A 27,433-nucleotide genomic window follows, 5' to 3' on the forward strand; every position below is an offset into this window, starting at 1 on the left:
TGCTTTCTCCCCACTTAAACAGCCCTGTTACATTCACTAAATTTGAAACTGATGGGACTGTTCCAGGATGCAGGTAATTTTAGAAAATTATAACCAATACATCCATAGCTACCTGTTTTGGAATCCTAGGCCTTAAGAACTTCTTGGCTTGTAGTCCCTTAAGTTTTCTTTTATTATAGAATCCCTACAGTATGGAAGCAGGCCATTCAGCCAATTGAGTCCACACCAGCCCTCCGAACAGCACCCCACCCAGACATATCCCCCTACACAGTCCCTATAGCTGTACATTTCCGATGGCTAATCCACCTAGCCTGCATATTCCTGGACACTATGGACAATTTAGCATGGCTAATCCACCTAATCTTCATATTTTTGGACTGTGGGAAGAAACCAGAGCACCTGGAAGAAACCCATGCATTCACGAGGAGAATGTACAAACTACCCACAGTTACCTGAGGGTGGAATCGAACCCAGTCTCTAGCGCTGTGAGGCAGTAGTGCTAACCACTGAGCCACCACGCCACCCATCTTCTGATCAACCTAATCAGAGATGTTAGCACACCTCCGGAGCAGGTGTGACTTGAATCTAGGTCTCCTGGTCCAGAGGTAGGGACACAATTACTGTAGTACTACAGCCCTTCCCTTAAATTTCTACAGAATATTTCCCTGCTAATCTTAATTACATTCAGCATCTCACTCTATTGACCCCTTGGTTCCCCTCTGTTAAATGGTATGTAATTTGTGTCTTCTACTATCAAGACAAACACAAAATATTTATTCAAAGTGTCTGCCATTTCCTCAGGATAATTTTTCCTTCGTTGCCTCTAACTCAGTTTTAAAGTTTTTTTTTAAATTCCCAGCTAGCTTAATCTTGCATTCCCCTTTTATATGAACTCTTTGATTATTTGCTGGTTGCTAAAACAGTCACAGTCCTCAGGGTTAGTATTACAGTCGGTTCTGCTATAATGCATGTTCCGGCAACGTGAATTGGCTATAACACGACTGACGAATGGGGACACTATTTCTAAAACGTGAACTTGTGTTGGCAATAACGTGATTCCGTCCACAGAGGAATACACGCCGGCATCACGTGATCATTTCGAAGACTTTGATATGAAGTGCTTTCTGTGAGAGGTGCAGTACTCTGTGATGTTTGGGGTTTTTTTTGGCAAATTCTGCCATGTTACCCACAAAAATGTGAGGACAAAGTGACAAGAATGTTAGCAAGAAGCATCATGGTGATAAAATTGCACATGGTGAACGTAAAAGAAAGGCTATAACACTGGAAGAGAAGCTAGCTGTTATAAAGCGTTTTGAGCATAATGAGAGATCATGTGATATAGTTCACATAATAGGAATAAGAAGAAAACCGAAAGAACTGTGGATGCTGCAAATCAGGAACAAAAACAGAAGTCGCTAGAAAAGCTCCGCAGGTCTGGCAGCATCTGTGAAGAAAAAATCAGAGTTAACATTTTGGGTCTGATGACCCTTCCCTGTTCTGAGGAAGGGTCACCAGACCTGAAATGTTAACTCTGATTTTGTTCTGCACAGATGCTGCCAAAGGAATCTACCTTACGCACCATTAGAAACAATGCAGAAAAGATGAAAGGAAGCTGTATTGATGGAACAAGTCTGTGTGCTAGCAAGTCTGAGAGGTCATGGACAAAAGAACTTGAAGAGGTGGAGCAGGTTCTAAGTGTGTGGAGAGAAGATCAAATGAAAAAGCAATCTAGGACACCCTTCTCACCATAACAGAGAAAGCCTTATCAATCTATGAAGATCTAACAAAAAAAGCTGAAAATCCTGCAGATGCATCTGCCTTTAGTGCTAGCAGTGGCTGGTTTGCTGGTTTTAAGAACCACTATGCTTCTCATAACGTAAAGTTACGTGGTGAAGCTGCCAGTGTAGACAAGGAGCATGTGATGGCATTTCCTCCCATCATAAAAAAATTTGACGAAGTAGGCTACAACTTAGATCAAATTTTCAATTTGGATAAGACAGGCTTATACTGGAAGCGAATGCCATCAAGAACCTACATTTCTATGAATGAAGCACATGCTCCAGGCTTTGAGGCGGCCTGGGATCATATAACTGTGCTGCTGAGTGTCAATGCCAGTGGAGACTTAAAGCTTAAGCTTGTGGTGGTGTACCACTCTGCCAATCTGCGAGCCTTGAAAGGTTACCTTAAGTCTACTCTAGGCATCTACTTTAGGTCAAGCAAAAGAGGTTGGATGACGGGGCAATTTTTTCTGACCTTATTGCTGATGTTTTGGAAAACGTTTTTAGAAAGTATTGCAGGGAAAAAAAACATTGGATTTCAGGATTCTCGTCATCCTGGATAGTGCGCCAAGCCATCCTCCCACTATTAATGAGCTTTCTGAAAACATCAAAGTGCTATATCTACCCCCAAACACAACCTCTCTCCTTCCACCCATAGACCAGGGTGCACTAGCAGCTTTTAAAGCTTATTATTTAAGATGCACATTTAAGAGGCTGATTGCAGCCACTGAGGGGGACAAGGACAGTGTTCTTCAAGTTTGGAAGAGCTTTAACATCAAGAATGCAATTGACATTATTGTGTAGGCCTGAGGTGATGTCAGTAAGGACTGCTTGCATGCAGTTTGGTGGAAGCTTTTCCCAGATTTCTTTCAAGATTTTAAAAGCTTTGATCCGTCAGAGGAGCTTCCAAGTATCAAAGAACATTGTGTTGATCTTGCAAAGCAAGTTGGAGTTGAAGAAGTAGAGAGTGAGGATGTTGAAGAGCTGCTTGAGTCCCACTGTGAAGACCTCTCTACAGTTGATATACAACAACTTGTCACTGAGGGGGAAGTGGAAGCTGAAGATGAAGATGAAGTAGTCCAGGATGCAGCACCATGAGCGCTTTCCACTTCTATTTTGTCTTCTATCCTGAGGGAAATTGAGAAGCAGTTGCAGCTCTTAAAGGACAACGATTACAATGCAGAATGTAGCAGGGTAGCAGTTCATGGAATAAGATCTTATTTGGCACCATATGAACAGCTTCTTCATGAAAGAAGAAAAAGGGCAAAGCAGCAAAAACTGGATGTCTTTTTTAAGCCAATCCCAAGAAACAGTCAGAAGACAATGAACCACGGCCATCCATTTCTGGATTTACTATTTTTCACCCTAACCCTGCAACCACAACTGCACCTGAAGGTGATGATGATGATGATGACGATGACCCTCACCCCCTGCATTAACAACAGAGCAACCTCAAAACCTTCACCCCCATCAAGTCATCTTGATATTTTTTCAAGGTAAGGTGTTAAATTTACTTTTATTTCATTACTGGATATGAATTAAACATTTATTCAAACTGTGCTATCCTTTGTGGTAGGCTTTTGAGTGATTTTTAAGCAATTTTGAGTGATTTTTTTGGTGGTCTGCCCCTTTTCCCATAGACTCCGTTATTTCTATAGCACGAATTTCTATAGCAGGACTGACTATATTCCATCAGCCGTCTCTTTTAATCTAATACTATCCCCTATTAAGCCATAGTTTATTCTTTCTTTCTGAGATTTTGATTAACAGACCATATTCTTGATAAACATTTTGAATGTTTTCTATAATATTTTTCATTATTTATTTACAACCACACCTGGTAGTCCATTTACCAAATCAATTTTAGACAGCTTTTCCCTCAGACCTATGTCATTGACTTTATTATGTTTAAAGTTCTTGTTTAGAACTGAAGCACATCACTTTCAACCTTAATATCGAATTCAATTATATCATGATCATTTTCCCCAGTAGATCTTTTATGAGGAGATTAGTAATTAAACATACCTCATTATACAATACTAGATCTGAATTAGCTTTATTCCTTTGTTGGAGAGATTGCAGATTTCCCCATACTCTTTCTGTGTAAGGCATCACTCCAAATAGCCTAGATCTCATTTTAAAGTTATAGCCTCTTGTTCTAGATTTCACTGCCAGAGGAAATAGTTTATCCCTATCTGGTCTTTAAAGAATCCTTCTCTCGCTTTAAATACTTCAATTAAGTCACTGCCTAAGTGATTAGAAGCCAAGTCAATTCAATTGCTTACAATTTAGCTCTTTGATGCCCTGTATCATTCTGTTTTGGATTCTGAAATAAAACTGCAGCAGTCTTGTGAAAATGAGTGAGAAGATTCAACTCTGCAACGTAAATAAAATATACATTATCTTAATGCATCAAAACAGCACTGTTGTCAAATCATCATATTGATTATTGACTGTGGGAAGGAACATATACCACAGAATTCGTCAGTTTTTCAGGAAGAACATCTTTGTTTCCTGACAGCAGATGCTCTGGATTCTGGACATCCAACTCATTGAACAACTTACAGCGAATTAGGGACCTGTAGCAAAATAACAATACCAATCACATAGCAGCATTGATATGCAAACTTATTTACATAATTGATTAGACAGAATCATTGAATTGATTAATTGAGGCTTTTGTATAATCATTTAACCAGCTATGTTCCAATTTCTTGATACCTAACAAAAAAAGTCATGAAAGCTCCAACTGACTCACAGCATTCATAGCCTTTTGGAAAAGGAGAGTATATTCCAGATTTCCACGACTTTTTGTTTATGTTGGCAGGTTATCAACCTAAAACATTAAATCTGTTTCTCGTTCCACAGATGCTACCAGACCAGCTGAGAATTTCCAGCATTTTCTGTTTTTACAATTATCTTTCTTCATGACACAATTACTCCTGCATCCTTCTATTTTCACTGATGCATCCATTAGTAACTTAACTTGGTGAATCAATCTGATATGAAACCAAAGTTTCGTCAGAACAGGCAGGTGCCTGAATCTCTTATTACCTCTCAATGAATAACAATTGTTAACATTCTTAACAAAATGGCTTACATCAATGCTGCTGGTTCACTGCTTTGTCTGCTGAGGTGATAGGAACAAGCAACCAGCAGTCCACAATAAGCTGAAAATAACACTAGAATATGCTGAGCATCCCATGGTCTCTGCAATACAAGAGATAGATTACAATGCCACTTATTTAATTAAATGTCCAACTTTACCACTTTACATCTTAAGTGGAATCTTCAATTTGAAAGCTCCTCAATTACACAGATGAGTCATTTAGAGCACTGTAGACTTAAAGCTGACCAAATCATATCAATTAAAAGGGCTGAATACCATCTCTACTGATAAATTATTGGTTACAGTGTGGTACTAATAATGCCAAGGTCATGGCTTCAATCTCTGTAAGGCTGATAATTATGAGGTGACTTTAATACTGCATATAGATTGGGCAAATCAATTCAGTAACAATACTGTAGAGGAGGAATTCCTGGAGTATTAAGACATGGTTTTCTGGATCAATACATTGAGGAACCAACAAGTGAACAGGCTATCCTAGACTGGGTGTAGTGTAATGAGAAAGGAATAATTGGTAATCTGGCTGTGGGACGCCCCTTGTGGAAGAGTAACCTTGATGAGGTTGACTTGCTCGCCAAGCTGGCATGTTTTTGTTCAGACATTTTGTCACCACGCTAGGTGACATAATCAGTGGAGCCTCTGATGAAGCAATGTTATTCTACTCTGCTTGGAATTTATACTATCCGGTCCATTATGGTGAGTACTGTCATTTCCAGTTTTGATCTGTATGGGTTTATATATGGAGTCCAATATGTTTGTTGATTGAAGAATTGGTGGAGAATTGGTCTAGGAATTCCCGTGCATGTCTATGTTTGGCTTGGGCTACTATGGTTACTTTGTCCCAGTTAAACTGATGGCCTTCATCATCTGAATGTACAGATATTAAGGAGAGTTCATCGTGCCATTTTGCTGCTAGCTGATGTTTATGTATTCTGATGGTTAGTTTCCTTCCTGTCTGTCCAATGTAATGTAAACATCTCTTCATCGGAGGCTCCATTGATGACGTCACCTAGCATGGTGACGAAACATCTGAACAAAAACAAACCAGCTCGGCGAGCAAGTCAACAACCTCATCCACAACCTGAGCTACAGATCTTTGCCAATACTTTAAGTAACCATGATATAATACAACTCTTCATTAAGGTGGAGAACGATAGCGTTGATTCTGAGACAGGTCCTGAACCTAAATAGAGAAAATTACGATGGTATGAGGTGCAAACTGGCTAAATTGGGGAATGTTACTTAAAGGGATGAGTGTGGATAGGCAAAGGCAAACATTTAAAGGATGCGTGAACTGCAACAATTGTTCATTCCTATCAGGCACAAATATAAGATAGGAAAGGTGGCCCAGCCATGTCTAACAAGGGAAATGAAGGATGGTATTAGACAGATAGGGAAAGGGATTATACAAGTTAGCCAAAAAGAGCAGTAATCATGAGAATTGGGAGCAGTTTAGATTTTGACAAAGGAGGACAAAGGGATTGATTAAGAGGAAAAACAGAGTACAAGAGTAAGCTTGTGGGAACATACAAATTGACTGTGAAAGTATCTATAGGAATGTGTACAGAAAAGATTAGTGAAGTCAAATGGACATCGCTTACATTCAGAAGTAAGGGAACTTATAATGGGAAACAAAGAGACAACAGACCATATTTTATATACATATTAAATACATATTTTGGTTCAGTCTTCCCAAAGTAGGATACAAATAACATTCCAAAAATTGCAACACATGCTCTAGTGAGAGAAAGGAACTGAAGGAAATCAGTATTCGTGGGAAAATGGTGTTGGGGGAAATTGGTGGGATTAAAGGCCACCAAAGTACTCAAGAACTGATAATCTACACCCCAGAGTACTTAAGGAAGTGACCCCAGGTGGTCAACTTTCAAGATTCTATAGACTCTGGAACATTTGCTATTGATTGGAGGATAGTTAATGTAACCCTTCTATTTAAAAACAGGAGATAGAAAGGTAACAAGGAATTACAGATTTGCCTAACTTTGGTAGTAAGTAAAGTGCTAAAGTCCACCATAAAAGATTCAATAACAGAACTTTCAGAAGACAGTGACAAGATCGGACAGTCAGCATGGATTTATGAAAGGGAAATCCTGCTTGACAAATCTACTGGGATTTTTCGACGATGTAACTGATAGAGTTGATAGGTAGAACCAGTGGATGTTGTTTCTGTGGACTTTCGGAAGGTGTTTGATAAGATTCCACAAATGAGATTAGCATGTTGTGGAGGTGCTGGTGTTGGACAGGGGTGGAGAAGGTCAAGAATCACACAACACCAGGTTGTAATCCAACAGGTTTATTTGAAACCACATACTTTTGGAGTCTCGCTCCTTCTTCAGATGTTAGAGAGAGATTTGGCATCAAACACAGAATTTATAAGCAAAAGATCAAAGGGTCATGGAACTGACAGGAACGTATTGAACAAACCTAAGATGGCTGTTAAATCTTTAATCAGTTAGAAAGGAGATGCAGGTTTTGATTGATTAACATGCAAATCCCAGAATTTCTTTCAAGTCACTGCCCTGACATCACTAAAGGTTTTTATCAGTATAGCAGAGGTAACATCTCAGGTCAGACAATGCATTTTAGGTGTGAGGCCTGGTTTAGAATCTGTCTGTGTTTTAACTTGGAATCAAACTGGTTTTATTTCCAAAGTAGGAATACATAAAACGCCACATTGACTGTTTACAAATTGTGTGCTTTTTGAACAAAATAGAATGTACCTGCAATTACAAATCCGCAAATGCAAAGGCACCCCACAGGGGTGTGTGTGTGTGCGCGCGTGTGTGTGTGTGTATGAGACAGAGAGTGTGTGCGTGCTTGAGACAGAGTGTGTCTGCGCGTGTGTGAGAGAGAGAGAGAGAAAGAGAGTGTGTGTGTGTGTGTGTGTGAGAGTGTGTGTGTGTGTGAGAGTGTGTGTGTGTGAGAGTGTATGGTGTGGTGGGGTTACCTGTAGTGCGACATGAACCCAAGATCCTGAGGTACGGTATATTGGTGAAACCATGCAGACGCTATGACAACGGATGAATGGACACTGCACAACAATCACCAGACAGGAATATTTCCTCCCAGTTGGGAAACACTTCAGCGGTCAAAGATATTGGGCCTTGGATCTTTGGGTAAATGTCCTCCAAGGCGGACTTTGGGATACACAACAACGCAGAGTCGCCAAGCAGAGGCTGATAGCTAAGTTTGGTACCCATGAGGACAGCCTCAACCGAGATCTTGGGTTTATGTTGCAATACAGGTGACCCCACCACACAATACACTCTCACACAACACTTATACACATGCGCGCGCGCGCGCACACACACACACTCTCGTGCACGTGCACGCGCACGCACACGCACGCGTACATAAATTTATACGATATATTTGACTTCATTCCAGCCCTGCCTGTGCCTTGCTTTTGGGCTCACTGGTTAGCACTGCTGCCTCACAGCGCCAGGGACCTGGGTTCAATTCCAGCCTCGGGCGACTGTCTATGTGGAGTTTACACATTCTCCCTGTGTCTGCATGGGTTTCCTCCAGATGCTGCAGTTTCCTCCCACAGTCTAAAGATATGCAGGTTAGCTTGATTGGCCACGAGACATGCAGGGTTACAAGGCTGGGTGGGTGGGATGGGCTTTGGAGGGGCAGTATGGGCCAAAAAGCCTGTTGCCACACTGTAGGGATTCTATGATTCATTGGGAAAAAGAAAGATGTAAAACTGGTTGTCAATATTCTAACTCATTTCCCACTCTAACCCAAGACTTATTTCACCCTGTTCTGGAGTTTTTATAAAGGTAACAGAGAAGGTTGATAAGTGTTATGCTCTTTATGCAGTTATGTAATCCTAAAAAGGAATTTGCCACAGTGCCACACAACATATGGGTGAGCGAAGTTAGAGCTCATTAATAAAATGAACATTAGAGGCATGGAATCAAAGTGGCTGAATAACAGGAAACAGTGTGTAGTAATTAATGGATATTTTTCAGATTGGAGGAAGGCTAATAGCTGAGTTCCAAGGAGTTGATATTAGGATCCCTGCTGTTTCTGAGCAGGGACATATTAATGACCTAGATCTTGATATACAAAGGCACAATTTCAACTTTGTCAGATGATACAAAACTTGAAGTATTGTGAACTGTGAGGGGGATAGCGCAAAACTTCAAAAGGATATAAATAAGTTGGTCAACTGGGCAGAAATTTGACAGATAAAATTTAATGATTCATTTTAATGGAAACAATGCAGAGTACAACACAAAAGAAAGGGTACAATTTTAAAGTAGGTTAGGAGCAGAGGAACCTAGGTATATTAGCCTTAGCTCAAACATACAATTAAGAGCTTACCTTTATTGTGCCAATACATAATGCATACAGCAGCGATACAGCAAGTAAACTGCGGGAAAAGCCATACAGCGATGAGATTAGCCCTGCTGTAGCTGAAAAACACGAGTATGGATGTAATATTATTGTTAAATGTCACAAAATTCTCCACAGCCAACAAGCGTCCCCACATTCCCTCTAGAGGAGCATTAACTGTGTTAACTAAGACCACATTTCCCCATGTCCTTGTGGAAGAGGTGCACAAGTAAATCCAAATAGACATGCAAAAAGCAAATTGATTGCAATAAAGAAAGTGCGAGGTAGTTCATTTCAGCAGGAAGAATAAATAGACCACATAGTTGTTTGGATAATAGGTGTCTAAATAGGACAGAGAAGCAGAAGGATCTGAAAGTATTAGTACACTACTTACTAGAAGTAGTAATGCAAGTTAAGGCCACAAAAAAAAACAAATCAAAACACTGGAATATATTTCCAATGGGATAGATTTGGAAAGCACAGGACCAATGCTAAATTCATATGAGAACCATTATTAGGTCACACTTGGCATACTGTGCACAATTCTGGTCTTCTTTTTATCAAAAGGATATAGAAATATTTGAGAAAGTACAAAAAAAAACTTAGAAGAATGACTTTAGAACTGGGAATTTAAAACTATCAGAACAGATTCAGCAGACTAAGACTCTTCTCTAGAAAAAAGAAAACTGTGGGGTGAGTTGAAAAAGTAATTTTAAAATCCTGAAATGTTTTATAGGGTAAACGTTCAGAAGATGTGTAGGGAAACCAAAATTTTAAATAGTCATTGATAAATCCAAAGGAAAATTCAGGGGAAAAGTCTTTTATTTGAATTTTCTACCACAAGAAATAATTGAGATGCACAGCATAAATGAGCTTAAGAGGAAGTTAGATAAGTACATGAGTGAGAAAGGAATAGATGCATAAGTATTTTTAATCAACCTGTTTGGACACTTCACAACACACCTTTGGAGACTTGAGCCAGGACCTTCTGGGTCGAGTTAGGGACACTACTATTGCACCACGGGAGTCCCAAGACCTGAACAAATTGCTGGATTCAAAATCCACCAGTGAACCTGCCACAGGAATAGATGGATACATTGCTAGGAACAAAAACGAAATTGCTGGAGAAGCTCAGCAGGTCTGGCAGCATCTATGAAGGAAAAAACAGAGTTAACGTTTCGGGTCCAGTGACCCTTCCTCAGAACTGATGGTGGCTGAGAAAACGTCAGTTTATATGCAGAAAACAGGGAGGTGGGTGGGGTAGGGAATCAACGATAGGATAGAGCCCAAAGAGAGAGAATGACCGTTGGACAGACAAAGGAGTTGTTAATGATCAGGCTGGGAGGGTGAATAGTTGTAATGGGGACTGTTAGTGACTAACAACAGGGGGTGTGTGATGGCAGGCTACGTGGTAACAAGGCCTGGTGTGTGGGGTAGGGGGCTGGGACATGGGAGAGTTTAGGCCCTAAAATTATTGAACTCAATATTCAGTCCGGAGGGCTGTAGGGTCCCCAAGCGGAAAATGAGGTGTTGTTCCTTCAGCTTGCGTTGGGCTTCGCTGGAACAATGCAGCAAGCCAGAGACAGAGATGTTGGCCAGGGAGCAGGGTGGTGTGTTAAAGTGGCAGGCAACAGGTAGTTCAGGGTCATTTTTGCGAGCAGAATATAGATGTTCTGCGAAGCGGTCGCCAAAGCGGTTTCCTAGGGTAGGATGGGGCTCCTGTGGACCAGGAACACCAGTGTGCACCTGCTGGTCTGAATAACTTGATTTTATGCTGTGAATTTGTGGAGATGATGGTCCAGTAGTAAAGCTTTAGAATATCAATCTAGAGACCCGGGTAATGTCCTGGGGACCCAGATTCAAATTCCTGTTATTTGAATTTGAATTCAACACAAATCTGGAATTAAGAGTCAAAATTTGACAGCGAAACCGTTGCTGATTGTTGGTGGAAAAACACTTCTAGTTCATTTATGTCCTTTAGGAAAGGAAACTGTCATCCTTATCCGGTTTGGCCTACATGTGACTCCAGATCCCATAGCAATGTGGTTCTGGGTCATTAGGGACAGGCATTAAATGCTGGCCTACCTAGCGATATTTATTTAATATAAAAATTCTGTTATTTTCAGAACCTTACAGCAATACTGGAGTAAGTTCACAGTTAAAAAGCATATGTCCAATATAGAAATGATTGCCATTTAATGACAGAAAAGGAACTTTACATTGATTTACAATTGGACTGAAATTTGCAGTCCCTAATCACTCACTGCCCACTCTATTACTGGCTTAATAATGAAGAAAAAAGATATGAACTAGTTCCAGTGATAATAACAACCCTGATCAAATGATACATTACCATACTGACTCGTTGCAGTTTGGAAGCGGCTCTGACTGCAATTAGAAAAAGCAGTTGGGGAGGGAGGGGGTGGTTGTCTGAGCATTAGGCTGAGAAAGAATGATACAGGCACTAGTTACTGCTTTACAATGGTGCAAATGAGAATACAGTAGTAGCAGTTCTCTAGAGTTCAACACAATGAGAGGATGCTGAGATGTAACATACCTCTGAAGCTTACACGAAGCTTGCAGAACAAAAGTAACTAACTAAGTTGTCTGAGATAACAAGGTGTAGAGCTGGATGAACACAGCAGGCCAAGCAGCATCAGAGGTGCAGGAAGGCTGACGTTTCGGGCCTAGACCCTTCTTCAGAACTTAGCCTGCTGTGTTCATCCAGCTCTACACCTTGTTATCTCAGATTCTCCAGCATCTGCAGTTCCTACTATAACTAAGTTGTCTTCTTACTTTATAAGATGTATGCTTGCAGTTGATTTGACAGACTTCAATAAAGTAGTAAATGATGTAGATAATGTTTATGTGGGTCATTTATTGTGACTGAATATGTTTGGAAGTAACAGTTGATGGTCATAATAACATTAAAGGTAGATTTGGGTTGTATGTTAGGCAGTTGTTCTTTTCGCAAAGCATAGCAGCACACTGCCAGCATGTGCAATCAACACCAATTCAATGGATTCATTCAAATAAGAACCAGGTCTGTTCTGACTGCAGTTGAGCTCACTTGTACATGAGGTTGGTACCTGGTTATGTAAGTCAGGGCCAAAACAATCTCTAGGACTAGTTTTCATTCTTTAAAGGGCTCAGTGAGATTTTTTTTCAGTATGTTTTCAATGTAATTGGCCAAGATTTTAATTGTTTTCTGGTCTTTCCCAGAAATGGTGAAGTGGTGGGTGTCTGTGTTGTGAAGCCTAAAGCACAGAACTGCTGCACAGTACATCGAACAACAGGCATTTGGCTGCACTCCTCTTACAACTTCCACGTAGCAATGATTGCAGCAATCCTACAACATAAGACAGAATTTATCTTGCTAAATTTTTGAGACAGCTTACTTCCCTTTACATCAAGTGATGACTCTATGGTGGGGTCCAGTAACCCAGGCCCTTTCACACCTCTCATTCACACCTACTTTACATCTCTACCCCTCCTTTACCACCATTAGCACTCAATTTGTCTTTTCCTCCGGACACCCTAATAATCTGTTTCACTCACGCCTCCACTCCTTCTGTCAACAGCATATAAACCACATTTCTGAACCCCTGTCTATCCTGAAGAAGAGTCATACCACATTTATTCTGTTTTTCTCTCTCCACAGATGCTGCCAGACCTGCTGAGGTTCTCCAGCATTTTCTGTGTGTTTCTTTTAATGTCAAATTTCCAGCATTTGTAGTATTTTCCTTATAAACTTGTACTCTAAATTAGATACAATCCAGGGAACATACATTTTAGAGTGGAATACAAGTAGTTTTTCATTTGTTTTCTTTTGTAAATTTAGACAGCAAAAATAAAACTTGTGTGATACAGAGATAACAAGGTGAAGAAATGAAGAATTTCTGAAGAAGGGTCTAGGCCTGAAACGTCAGCCTTCCTGCTCCTCTGATGCTGCTTGGCCTGCTGTGTTCATCCAGCTCTACACCTTGTTATCTCAGATTCTCCAGCATCTGCAGTTCCTGCTATCTTATGTGATACATACCAGATCCACCAAAGATGTGCATGTCTATTTGTTCCAGCAAGTATGTCAGAAAAGTATTTATTTGTGGAAGAAGACCCAGTAGGAAAATGACAGGGAAACACTGTGTGAACGCTGTAATAGAAGGTAGAGAAACAGTAAGGGCGACAGGAATAACACACAATGATGTGAACAGAAATAGTAATCAAAGTAAGGGAGCAGAAACTGAATCATTGAACCTTACAACACAGAAAGTGGCCACTTAAACATGTATCGTATGAGATGTGGTGCCTGCACTGACCCTTTGAAAGAGCTGTCAAATTATATCCTGAACTTCAGATTCTTTTCCCCCCCAAAGCTCGCAAATTAGAACTCTACCTGTACATGTCAAATGGTTTTTGAAAGTTCCTATGTAATCTTCCTCAGCATATTTTTCAGCAGTGTTCATTGCACTGTAATCGGGAAAAGGGTCTGTCACTGCCTCTTCTCTATACGCTTAGAGCCAGCACACACAATTCAAGCATCTCCTTTCTCAGCTGAGATCAATTTACTTAGCCCCAGCACAGGATTGAAGCAAAGGCCTTTCTGGACTGTTTGGGCCAGTACCATACCGGACAATACAGTTAAATACAATATTTGTCATTTTAATTTATTGATCCAACTGACAAAATACCAACATGTTTATTTGAAATCTTCCAGCTATTTCTGGAACACTCACTAAGGATATGTCACAACATTATTGTTGCTTAGCATGTGTTAAAAGCCCCAGGACACTCCTTTCTTCTAGAATATCAGCCTTGTCATTTTATATCAATCACACGATGGTTGCCATGGGTATGTGCAACAGTGTATAACTAAAAGAAATTATTATCGTTTGTTCAGAGAGAGAAATTAATGCATGATTTGTAAAGCCTTTAGGGGAAGACAGATAGGTAAAACAAATTGCAGTCAGGTGAGATCATCCCCTCTACAGTTAAGAGCTGAGAACTTAAGCTGTGCTATTAGGATGTAGGGAAACTGGGAATAAGCATCAAGAATTTGTCTCCAATCCGTCCAAGCAATAGCTGTTTTCTGGGATAGTATGCAGATAAAGGACACAGCAGGGATAATGGCAATAGATGTCACAGTGGGAGCAACAGGAATAGAGGACAAAGCAAGGGCAGCAGGAATAGAGGATGCGGTGTGGATAATAGAGGATGCAACAAGGCATCATGAACAGAGAGCACAGGGAGTTTCAACAAATTTTGCTCCACTGTTCTATGAAATACTAAAGGAATGATGTACTGTCAGAGGGGCAATACTGAGAAAGTACTGCAGTACTGTAGGGGCAGTACCAAGGAACTACTGGGACATTAAAAAAATTGGAGCATGAGCAGCTCTTTAGTCCCTCAAGCTTGCTCCATCATTCAATATGATCATGGCTGACCTGACTGTGCTTTAATTCCACTTTCCATACCTATCCCCAAATAACTTGGCTGCTTTGCAAATTAAAAATCTGCCTGACTTGGCCTTAAATATATTCAGTGATAGCGCTCTCTCTAGGGCAGTAAATTTCAATGATTAACAACCTTCTGAGAGAAGAAATTTATCCTCATCTACAGCTTATAAGCAAGACCCCTTATTGTAAAACGGTGCCCCTTAGTTCTAGATTCACACAAGAGGAAACATCTTCTTAGAATCAGATGTGTCAATTCACCGCCCACTCCAGAATCTTATGTGTTTCAATAAGATCATCTTTCATTCTTCTAAACTCCAAAGACTATAGGTCCAACCTGCTCAATCTTTCATCATAAGACAAACCTTTCAACCCAAGAATCAACTTGGTGCATCTGCTGTGAACTGCCTCCAATGCAAATATGAGGTTCATAAATTAAGGAGACCAAAACAATATGCAGTACTTAGGTGTGTCTCATCAGTAGCCTCTACAGCTATTGCTTTGGCTGAGGTTACCATGAAGGTCCCGCCTTCTCAAACTCACCCCTCGCCTGAGACACAGTGCCCCTCAGGTTAAACTCACCATCGGTCTTCACTCTTTAATGAGACAGCCTATGATCCTCTGGCAACTTTACTTTTTACAGATAAGAATACTTTTACACTTTATCACTCCCATCTGCCTGGCAACATGGAGAATTGTTTACCTATGTCCTGTGCACCAAAAGTAGAACAATCTACTCTCAAACATCAGCAAAATAATGGAAGGTAGTGTCAACAGCGCAATCAAATGGGTACTGAAATAGCCTGTGTTCAAATGCAGCAAAATCCAGACAATATTCAGTTTGGGCTGATTTGTGCCACACAAGTGTCAGGCAATGATTAACCCCATCAGCAGAGAATCCAACCATCATCCACTGACAATCAACTACATAAACATTGCTGAATCCTCCACTATCTCATTCTGAGGGTTACCATTGATCAGAAACTGAATGAATCAGTAACATATATTCTGCGACTTTAAGAGCAGGTGGAAAGCTGTGAATTCCATAGCAAATAACTCACCTCCTGTCTCCTGAGCGACTGTTCAAAATCTACACATCGCAACGTGACAGAATATTCCTCACTTGTCTGGATGGGTGCAGCTTCACAAACAGCTAGGATGCTCCAGACAATCCTGGACAAACAACCCGCTTGATTGGCAACCCACCTAACATCTTAAACATTCACTCCCTCCACCACTGATGCATAGTAGCAACAGTGTATACTATTTTCAAACAAAATTTAACACAACAAGACTTCTTGAACAACACATTCCAAAACTTCAACTTCTACCACATAGATGGACAAGGGTAACAGACACATGGGAACACCACCACTTGCAAGTTCCCCCTGAGGTCACACACCATCCTGTTTTGGAACTACGTCATCATTCTTTTGCTGTCTCGGAGTCAAAATCCTGGGCCAAACTCACTCTCTAATTGCACTGTTGGGGTGTACCTACACTGCATAGACTGCAGAGGTTCAAAAGGGCAGGTCACCAGCACCTTCTCAAGAACAACTGGGGATGGGTAATAAATGCTGGCTCAGTCAGTGATGTATACATCCTGTGAATGAATGGAAGAAGAATTTCAGTGATCTGAAACTTATTGCCGCCAAGAGCATGTGGCGACATATTTGTAACAATGCTTGCAGATCCACACTGCAACCTCTGAAAATTACCCAGAACAAATGAAAATAAAATTCTGGACAAGATACTTAATCTGGTTTGACTATATTTTCTGTGCATAATTTCCGTTGACTCCAGACACAAACATCTCTTTCACACTTCCCTAAAGGATGTCAGTTCATATCTCTTCTGGCAAAAGGAAGAAAAGTTCTTGATGTCTTTGAGAAAAATTCTTTCACGTACATTTCTGTGAGTCCTGATTCTGCTTATATTAGATGGCAATATTACTGAGGTCACAATAAAAATGAAACTCTTAATCTGATATGTCACAGAACTGTTTAAAAATATGATCTAGTTTATGTGAAGAGTCAAAATGACATCAGCTTCTCCACTTACCTAAAGGTACAGATAATCATGAATGCAACAAAATTACGTTTATAAAATTGGCAGCAATGATACATACAGCTCGTAGCAATGAATAAAGAATGACAGACACTAGTTCCCAATAATAGCATATTTCTCCCCGTTAGGAATTTCTGGTGAATTATTGTCTGAGACATCTACAGTTGCATCTTGGCATTTCCCCCAATTCTCTCTGTACTGGATTTTAATAATCTCAACATCTAATCTCAGTGGTGGAAAAGTTATTATAGAGAATGCTTCTGGACAGAAATATATCTACATTTGGAGAGACAGGGATTAATCAGGGATAGTCAACATGGATTTGTTAAAGGAAGGTTGCATTTAATAAACTGGGTCAATTTTTCAGAAGGGAGCCAGGTGTGTTGATGCGGGTAATTCATTTGATGTGGTGTTCATGCACTTTAGCATGTCCCTCATGACAGACTGGTTAAGGAAGTGATAATTCATGGGATCCAAGGCCAAGTTGCAAACTGGATTCAAAACTGACTGAGAGTCTTGAAGCAGAGGGTGATAGTTGAGGGATGTTTCTGTGACTGGAAGTCTTTATCCTGTGGGTTCCTGCAGGGTTCAGTGCTGGGGTCCTTTCTGTACATTAATGATTTGCACTGAAACGTATGATTGAGAGATTCAGGGATCCACAAAAATTGGCAGAGTGGTAAATAGTGAGGAACATAGCCGTAAACTGCAAGATGATGTCAACAGACTGGTCAGCTGGGCCTAGAATTGGCAAATGGCATTCAATCTGGAAAATTCTGAGGTAATGCACTTGGGAGAATTAATAAGGCAAGGCATTACACTATGAATGGCAGGACCCTGTAGAACTGAAGATCAGAGGGGCCTTGGTGTGCATAACCACAAATCCCCGAAGATAGCAAGGCAGGTAGAAAAACTGATTAAAAAGGCATGTAGGTCACTTGTCCTATTAGTCCAGGCATTGAATATAAGAGCACGGAATTGTATAAAACACTGGTTAGCCACAACTGTAGTGCTGTGCAGTTCTGGTCACTACATTAAGGAAGTATGTGATTGCACTAGAGAGGGTGAAGAGGAGATTTACCAGCATGCTATCTGGGGTGAAGGGTCAGAGCTATGAGGACTAATAAGGCCTATTGGATAGACTAGGGTTTTATTTGGAACAGCAAAGGTTGAGAGAGGACCTGATGGAGGCACAGAAGATTATGATGTGCATAAATAGAGCAGATAGAAAAGCACTTTTTCCATTAGTAGTGGGGCCAATTCTAGGGGGCATAGATTTAAGTTGAGAATTTTTTTCACTGAGGGCGGTAGGAATCTGGAGCTCACGGCCCGAAAGGGTTGTTGAATCAGAAACTCTTGTAACAATAAGCAGTACTTAGAATTAGAATTAACCTTACTGTCACAAGTACCGACACGAGTACAGTGAAAAGTTTACAAGTTACCACTTATGGCACCATCTTAGATACCAAGGTTCCTAGGTACAGATTCTTAAATACAAATTCTTAGGGGAAAAAAAATTAGAAAAATAAAGTCTAGCAATAAATTAGAAAAACATAGAAATAAGAGTTTGGACTAACAGTCCTTCCAACTCAAACCATGCTGGGTTTCACCTCAAAGATGGAAGTGCTGGGACTCAAGCTCACGTGAGGCCGGGGGTCCGAGCCCACCCAGAGGCCGGGGGCTAGAGGCCACCCGAGGCCAGAAGTCCACGCTGGCTTTCACTCTGGACATCACCGAAGCCATCCAAGGGCAGGACATAAAATGAAAACAAAAATGCGAAGAAAGAGAGAAAAAAAGGAAAGAAATGAATGGAACAGATAAGCTCTGGCTCAGGTGTCCTACTCTGCAGCCATTTTAGAGAGTACATTCTATTAAATAGATATTCACTTAGGCTGCCATAGCCTCAAGGGCTATGGGTCAAAAGCTGGAAAATGGGGTTCGTGTAGTCATATCTTTGTTGACTGTTGTGGACATGATGGGATAAATGGCTTCCTTCTGTGCTGTAAAAATCTATGAGCTCAGCAATTTGAATCAGATTAGATTCCTGTGCCTTTGTTCTAAATTAGACAATTATGGCTCCAAGAAACTTGAGCCCAAATAAAGACTCTGCTACAGTAATACTGTAATAAGGGTGCGCTGCACTGCTGGAAGTACCATCTTTCAAATCAGGTATTAACCGACTACCTCTTAGGCACCAATAAGAAGTCTCACAACCATTATTCAAAGAATTTAGAGGAGCTCTTTCTAGTGTCCGAGCTAATTTGTCCTGCAACTAACAGAGTATTTGGTCATTATACAGTCAATTTATTGGAACTTCCTGTGCCCAGACTGGTTTCCTTGTTTCTGACATTATATTAGTCCCTGCACTTTATAACAGTACGTAATTAGTTGTACACCATTTTGGGATGTACTAAGGGAGGGAAATATATTACATAAATGCAAGTCTTTCTTTTCTCCCCCAAGTTGAAGCAATACATTTATATGCATTTAATGAATGAAAATGTGAGCAGATTTCAGAACCTTCTGATTACCACAGCAAGCATATCAACGACAATTTAACGATTAACTGACAATTACGTGCACTGACTCACCGATAATAAAATCTCTAGCAATAGCAAAATTTTCTGGAGATATTAATCTGATTCCATATAGAGTAGAAGTTGGAAGCTGAGTGGACTTACTGCCGAGATCCAAAACCCACACAATGCTACAGCAGATTGAAAAATAAATAGATCTACTGTATGCGACAATTCTGTTGTGACCCTGGGAGAAACACGGGTTAAAAAGTCTGTTATAAACATATGTATGCTCATGGACTTTATTAACACAGAAATAGAGTACAGATACAAGTAAATTACATTAAACCTATGTAAAGCACTCATTACACAAACATTATATTCAGTTCTGAACATTCCACATTAACAATGTCAAAGCCGTGGAGGGGATGAAGAAAGGATTATTAGAACAATACCAGGAATGGTTTTATGGAGAGACTGAAGAAGCCAGTTTCTTTTACCTAAAAGCAGAGAACATGAAGGGAAAATTTAACAAAGACATTTAAAATGTTTGAGCAGTTTTGATAGAGTTTCTTAGGCCTACGTTAGCTCCTTGCAGGAGCTATTCCCAATTCTTCTGTATAGTCCTGAAGTGATCCCTACTTCAAGAATTTACCCAATTCCTTTTTTATAAGTTACTATTGCAAATGTTTCCTGCAGTCCTTTGGGAAATATATTCCAGGCTGTAACAATTCACCACATTAAAAAAAAATTCTCATCTCTCCCTAATTCCTTTGTCAATTATTTTAAATCTATGCCCTTTGCTTACTGACCCACATATCACTTGAAACAATTTCCACCTATCTACTTTGTCAATACCTCTCAACATTTTGAAGATCTCTGTGAGAGATTCCCTTAATCTTCTCTGCTCCAGGTCAAAATCCCAGCTCATCTTGTCTCTCCGTTTTGATTTGTGTAGTTGTGTTAAGTTGTACAGTGGAATGCTTTGTTGCCCCAAACACAGGTACAGTCAAAAAATTGGCAGTTGTCCACGTCATCAGGTACAAGGAGACCTGTGTATTGCACCCAACACCTCCCTACCTAAGATCAGTTTGGATCAGAGACCAGACCAGGACCTGCTTAGTTGTTATAATTCAACCTTTTACTTACTAAGATATTGTGGCATCTCTGCATCTTGGAACATCCAGACTGAAAGAGGACATTCAGCCTCTCAAAGTTGAATAGTCAGACACGAATAAACTCTCAACTTGAACAGGAGGCTATTCAGTTCCTCTAAACTGTCACACATGAACAGGAGGAGGTCAAAAACCTCTCAATCCTATTACAAAGGAACAAGGAGATGCCAATAAGTTCCTCAATCCTATTAAACAGGAAACGGCCATTCTGCACATTTACCCTCTTACATAGGAACAGGAGAATACCCTTCAAGCTCATCAATATGTCACACAGGAGCAAGAGAAGGCCATTCGACTTCTCGAATCAATTATACATAATAGGAGAAGCAATTCAACACCTTGAGCCTAGTACACATTAATAGGAAGAGGTCATTGAGCTCGTTCTGCCATTCAATTAGATCAAAGCTCATCTCCATCTAACTCCATCTTACCATCTTGCCTCTTACGGCACAGTGGTAGTGTCCATACCTCTGAGCCAGGAAGCCTGAGTTCAAGGCCCACCTGGTCCGGAGGTGTGTAATAACATCTTTAAACAGGTCGATTAAAACAAAACCACTTTGATTCTGTAATTTTTAATATGCTCACTGAACAAAACAGTCCTTTTCACAAATGCAGGACGCTCTTTAAACCCAATTAAATACTTTGAGTTTACAGTGTCTGAGGTAATTGAGGAAACACAGTATCCAACTTGTGCACAGCAAGATCCCGACAACTGCAACAATCAGTTTTTTAAGCCGTTAATGGAGAGATAAACATTAACCAGCAGGTCACCAGGGTGAACTTCTAAATAAAAACCGAAAGAATTGTCTCTGCAGAAAGAATAGCATCTGCAAAGACAGAAATTGGCTGGAAAAGCTCAGCAGGTCTGGCAGCATCTGTGAAGAGAAATCAGAGCTAACGTTTCAGGTCCTGGCTATCATCAGTTCTGAGGAAGAGTCACTGGACCTGGAAACATTAACTTTGATTCTTCTTCACAGATGCTGCCAGAACTGCTGACCTTTCCAACAATTTCTGTTTTGTTGCAGGGTGAACGTCTGTCTGCTTCTTCAAAATACTGCTATAGGACATTTTACATTGACGTTAGAGAACAGACAGGGCTTTGGTTTATAGTCTCATCCAAAAGACACACTTCCAGCAGTGCAGAACTCCCTCAGTACTGCACAGTCAGCCAAATTTTTGTGGTCAAGTTTGCAGATTGGGACTTGAACCCACACACAGTATTTTGACTCAAAGGCAAGACTGCTACTCACTGACGATGGCTGACACATCAGAGGTAGATCATCAACTAAATATAAGACATTAAACTGCAGTAATGTTATCCTAGGATCCAACATCTGCTGACTGTCAGCAATTGCTGAAAAGTTTCACTAAATAGGGTTTTATTGAAATTGGTCTCTTTAAAGGTTGTGACAGTAAGAATGCCTGCTACGAGGCAAAAGTATCACACTTGATCTGATCATTTTTAAGTGAGCTGCCTTAGGAAGTGCGGGAATCTCACAAACTCTCAATGTTACTAAGATTACAGTGGCTCACAGAAAGGTCTCTGTCCAATACAATATTGCAATATTGTAAATACTGAAGTTGAGACAATTCTTAATATATTCTATAGTCTCTCTGAATGAACATATATTGCCTTTTGTGACAAGCAATGCTGCTACATGGAAAAGGTCAGAATTTATAAGGAGTCTTTCCATTGCAGATGTTATTCTATCTAATGCACTCAGGCATATACTGAGTTACTGTCAACAGTTCTCAGCACAACATTCTGCACTGTGACATTAAAATAGGTTTAACATCCAAACCTCAGCTGCTGATATCCTAGTTGTGTCCCTCAACCATCATCTTGCTGACCTACATGAACTCTCAATATAGCAAAACATCGATACATCCTTGTTTTCAAACGGCTCCATGGTCTTAACTCTCTTACGTTGTAGCCCTCCAAGATATCTGCAATCATCCAATTCATCTTGTCTCTTGGACATTCTTGATTTTAGTCGCTCCACCATTGGTAGCCATACTTTCACTGCATAGGCACTAAGCTCTGGAATTCCTTCCATAATCACGTCTGCCACTCAACCTCTTGCTTTATTTTTAAGATGCTCTTTAAAACCTACTGTTTTGAACAAACCTTTTGGTCACTTATCCTATTATCCATTTATGTGTCTCAGTAACAAATTTTGATAACATGCTTGTGAAGTATTTTGGGGCTGTTTAGTATGTTAAAGGCAATATATAAATGCAAGTAGTTGTTGATTGCAAGCCATTAGGCCAACTTCTGTTATGGCTCTTTTGTCCTCCACCAACTGTTAGAGTGAAAACTTTGCACTGTGGCATATGATCTGACAATTATCTGATCAGGTTGATGGTATCAGGAAACTTGCAAATTGGACAACAACAGCTTTTGATTGAAACAACTTTCATTTAAAAATACCTTTTAAAATTATGAAGCAGGTTTTCACTTTGCCAAAATCAGATCATCTGTTTTTTACCTGTCCAATACAGGTCACACATTACACACCTGCCAGTTTAGTTCCCAACCTTATACATCCTGGCCATAATACAAGCACTTCCACTGTTCAGCCCATCCATTATACAGTCCCATATACACCCGCTCCATCACCCTCGCCCATTAATTACTCTGGCTTACCAGTTATCCCGATCAGTGCTGCCAGTTATAAATCCAATTGTTATATGCCACTATTTTACACATCTACTCATTATACATCCCTGTCCATTATACACACTGCCATTTTACATTCGCCTTTTAGAACAGCACGTTATATTCCCCATGTTATTAAAACCTTGTTTTAAACCTGTCCACTACACAACATAGAAATGAGTGACTGCTTATGTTTAAACAACGCCTCCTCGTTCTAGATTCTTCAACAACAGGCAACATCCCTTCCACATGCAATCTATCAAGATGCCTCTGGATTTTATGTTTCAATCAAGTCACCTCTGTCACACTCCAGCAATACAAGCCTACCTTGTCCAAACTTTCCTCATTAGACAATCTATCCATTCCAGGTATTAGGCTAGTAAATGATGGAATCATAGAATCCCCACAGTGTGGAAACAGGCCAACTGGCCCAACAAGTCCACACCGCCTCTCCGAAGGGCATCCCACCCAGACCCATTCCACTACCCTTTTCCCTGTAACCCTGCATTTTCCATGGCTAATTCAGCTAACTTACACAGGGAGAATGTGCAAACTCCTCACAGACAGTCACCCGAGGGTGGAACTGAACCTGGGTCCTTGGCGGTGTGGAGCTGCAGTGCTAACCATTGAGCCACCGTGATCTCTGAATTGCTTCCAATACACTAGGACACTCAGATCCCTCAACATCTTTGAGCTCTGTTATCTCTCATAATATAGATAATTATGTGCATTAAAAAAAAATTTCCTGCCAAAATGAACAATTTCACATTTTCCACATCATACTCCATTTGCTACATTTTTGCCCACTCATTTAACCTATCCAAATCCTTTTTCAGTCTACCTATATTCTCTTCACAATTGACTTTCCTACCTATCCTTGTGTCACCGGCAAATTCGGTTATCATACCTTTGGTCCCTTTATGCAAATCATTTACATAAATTATAAAAAGTTGAGGCCCCAACACCGATCCCTGTGACACATCACTTGTTACATCTTGTCAAGTAGAAAAGGACACATCTATGTCTCCTCTCTGCATCCTGTTAGGTATAAATCTACTGTCCATGGCAATATGCTATCCTCTACACCACAAGTTTTCATTTCTGCCATGACCTTTGATATGACATCTGATCAAATGCCTTCTGAAAATCTGAGTACATTTACTGGCTGCCCTTTTTACACAGCACGTTACTTTCCTAAAGAACTCCAATAAATCGGTTGAATATGATTATACATCCCTGCCTATTATACAATCTGTCTATTATATTTCCACCTTCTTTACGCCTACCTGTTATGCAATCCTTTCTGATTACACACCCCAACCTGTTATTCTTCTTCATTGGAAACAAAAATCTACCTCTACATATATCACATTTTAGGGATAATTATATTATAGTTTAATTATTACCACACTTAACTCTGAAAACATAAGCTCTTTCATATCCCGATAAAACTCTAGCACAAGTTTCTTTCTCTATTTTCCTTTCTGTTTGCAACACAATGCAAGCAGCTCATTAGCATCAGCAACGTGGCAAACATTTTCAGTAAAACATCCTGCCATCCTATGTGCCACCAGAGCACTAGCCATCTTTTCTTTAGTTTCACATTGCTACCTAAGATGATCACAATACAACAGTTACTCAATGTAAATCTGATTACATAAGACTGCATGAGAAGAAGGAAAATTTGACAATTATTCATGGCACTGACTCAGAGATTGGGAGTTCAAACCCCAGCATAGCACATTTTGAAACTGAATTCTGTAAATCTGATGATTTGTGAGCTACTAGCAGATCAAATTTCCCAGACTATTGTTAAAAATCCACCTGACTCATTAATGTGCTTCAGGAAGGGTACCTGTTCTCCAGATCCAATCAGAGTCTACATGTGGCTTCCAGTTCTACATGGTTGGCTCTGAACCACTAACAGTAATGTGGGATGGGAAAAAAATGCAGTCTTGTCAATCACCTCCATTGAGAGTTGGCAATGCTCCATGATTGCACTACAGTCTCCAGGAGTTGAAGTGTATTATGTCTGAATGCTAAACACCAAGGGAAAAATCAAAGGTTGGAGAGGGAGATGTGGGATTAAAACAAGTTATGTAGTTTTCAAACCAAAAATGTGAACATATTGGCTATTGACAATAAAACTATTTATGATGGGAAAGCAGATGTTTTTACTGACATTAATAAAAAATCAAACAATTGTATACACTTTCCAAACAACTGGACAGGATGGACATGTCAGGTGCACAATGGCAGTAGTGTTGGAGGTGAGGCACTGAAGACAGACATGCCAAATTAGGAGGAAGAGATTGAATTGGTTGGAGGCAGATAATCTGGTAAGGTTGCCTGTAAAAATATGTCTAACCTAAACTGTTAATCCCACCCTAGATCTGGAAAGTCTACCTCAGTCATCATGTGTTGGGTAAATGGCCACGATCTAACAGAGACCTGCAGGACCATTACATCAGCTGGAAAATGACCTACTGAAACAGGATAGGTGGCTGATGCCATCAAGAAGCTAGGTGATGTTGTGAGAATGTGGTAAGATTGTCATTCTGGAAGTGTGGAAATCACATGACATGGCCTTCAATCAGATCAAGTCATTGAGATAATTTCAGACATTTGCCCTTCAAGTCTGGAGTTCATAACTCACATGCACAGGTGATCCTGGGTCAGGCTGAGGACTCTGAAACAGGAGAAAAAAAGAGTAGTCAAGTATGATGACACATTATTACCATTCAACCTAAGAACAAAAACACATTTACACTTACTTTTAACAGGGAATACTGACAGCTTGCAATAACCAGACAGAAGTGCAGGACCGACAGGTCCTTGAAAAACCCTTGGTTAAGGAGACTGAATCCAAGAAGGGCAACAAGAACAGCCAAGCAAACAGCCAATACATTTTCTCCGATCTCCTGATTCCTGTGAAAATATAGTAAATGTTAATTTGAATGCTGTTCCTATATTGTTATAAGTTTCAGTCTACTTGAAATATACTGGGAAATCACACGGCAGTTTGGAGTAAGTCAGGAAGAAAATCCTCTGTCATTCTCCTGATTAGTCATTATAAGCCCAAATAAAATTCTATTTAGCACAGAGCATCTGGAGTTATAGTGTCATAGAGTCCTAAAGCACATAAACAGGCCCTTTGGCCCAACTCATTCAATGCCCACCAGGTATCCTAAACTAAACTAGTCCCATTTGCCTGCATTTGACACATATCCTTCTAAACCTTTCCTATCCATGTGCCTGTCCAGATGACTTTTAAATGCTGTAAATGTACCTGCCTTTACCACTTCCTCTGGCAGCTCGTTCCATAAACGCACACACTCATTTGAGTACATGTGACAATACAGCTAATTCAATACAATCCAATTCACCTGTGTGTGAAAAAGTTGCCCCCCAAGTTCCTTTTAAATCTTTCCCCTCTCACCTTAAACCTATGCCCTCTAGTTTTGAACTCCCCTACCCTGGGAAAAGACCATGGCTATTCACCTTATCTATGCCCCTCATGATTTTATAAACCTCTACAAGGTAACCCCTCAGCCTCCGATACTCTAGGGAAGAAAGCCCCAGCCTATTAGGTCTCTCCTTATAACTCAAACCTTCCAGTCACGGTAACATCCTTGTAAATCTTTTCTGCACCCTCTCCGGTTTAATAATATCCTTCCTATAGCAGGGTGACCAGAATTGTACACAGTACTCCAAATGTGGCCTTACAAATGTCTTGTACAGCTGTAAAATAATGTCCCAACTCATGTACTCAATGCTCTGACTAATGAATACAAGTGTGCCAAACACCTTCTTCACTATTCCTGTCCAGCTGTGATGCCACTTTCAAGGAACTATGCACTTGCACCCCTAGATCTCTGTTCGACAACACTCTCTGGGGCCCTATCATTAACTGTGCAAGTCTTACCAAAACGCAACATCTCACACTTATGCGCATTAAACTTAATTATGGAAGATCGAGAGAGCCACAGAGAATGTTCCCGGTGGAATTGCTACATGGACTGTGTGATTGCTTCATGGCTCAGTGCACCGCAAAATTTGCAAAAGGCATTGCTCATTTAATTTGATAATTGTAAATGACCCAGACCACACACAGGATATGGGAGTCAAAGCAGACCAGGAGGCAATGATCACTGAACAATTTAGTCTGGAATTTAATGATGCCAAAGATACAGCAGTCAAGTATATAAAATGATATAGTAATGACCTAGACCTTGGTGTGCAAGGATACATTTCCGAGTTTGAAGACTATACAAAACATGCAAGCATTATAAATAGTGAGGTGTT

General features: G+C 40.3%; 1 protein-coding gene across 1 annotated transcript in view; it reads right to left on the reverse strand.

The window, feature by feature from the left end:
* The window catches only part of LOC109926987 (pecanex-like protein 2), a 166,917-nt gene that overhangs the window by 106,134 nt on the left and 33,350 nt on the right, over positions 1–27,433 (reverse strand). Inside the window, 7 exon segments of the mRNA XM_048597091.1 lie at positions 4,252–4,357; positions 4,879–4,988; positions 9,253–9,344; positions 13,304–13,414; positions 19,370–19,541; positions 25,785–25,817; positions 25,903–26,056. Of these exon segments, the coding sequence (XP_048453048.1) occupies positions 4,252–4,357; positions 4,879–4,988; positions 9,253–9,344; positions 13,304–13,414; positions 19,370–19,541; positions 25,785–25,817; positions 25,903–26,056 (778 nt within the window).

Source organism: Rhincodon typus, chromosome 5 (genome assembly GCF_021869965.1).
Source record: "Rhincodon typus isolate 14 chromosome 5, sRhiTyp1.1, whole genome shotgun sequence".
NCBI lineage: Eukaryota > Metazoa > Chordata > Chondrichthyes > Orectolobiformes > Rhincodontidae > Rhincodon > Rhincodon typus.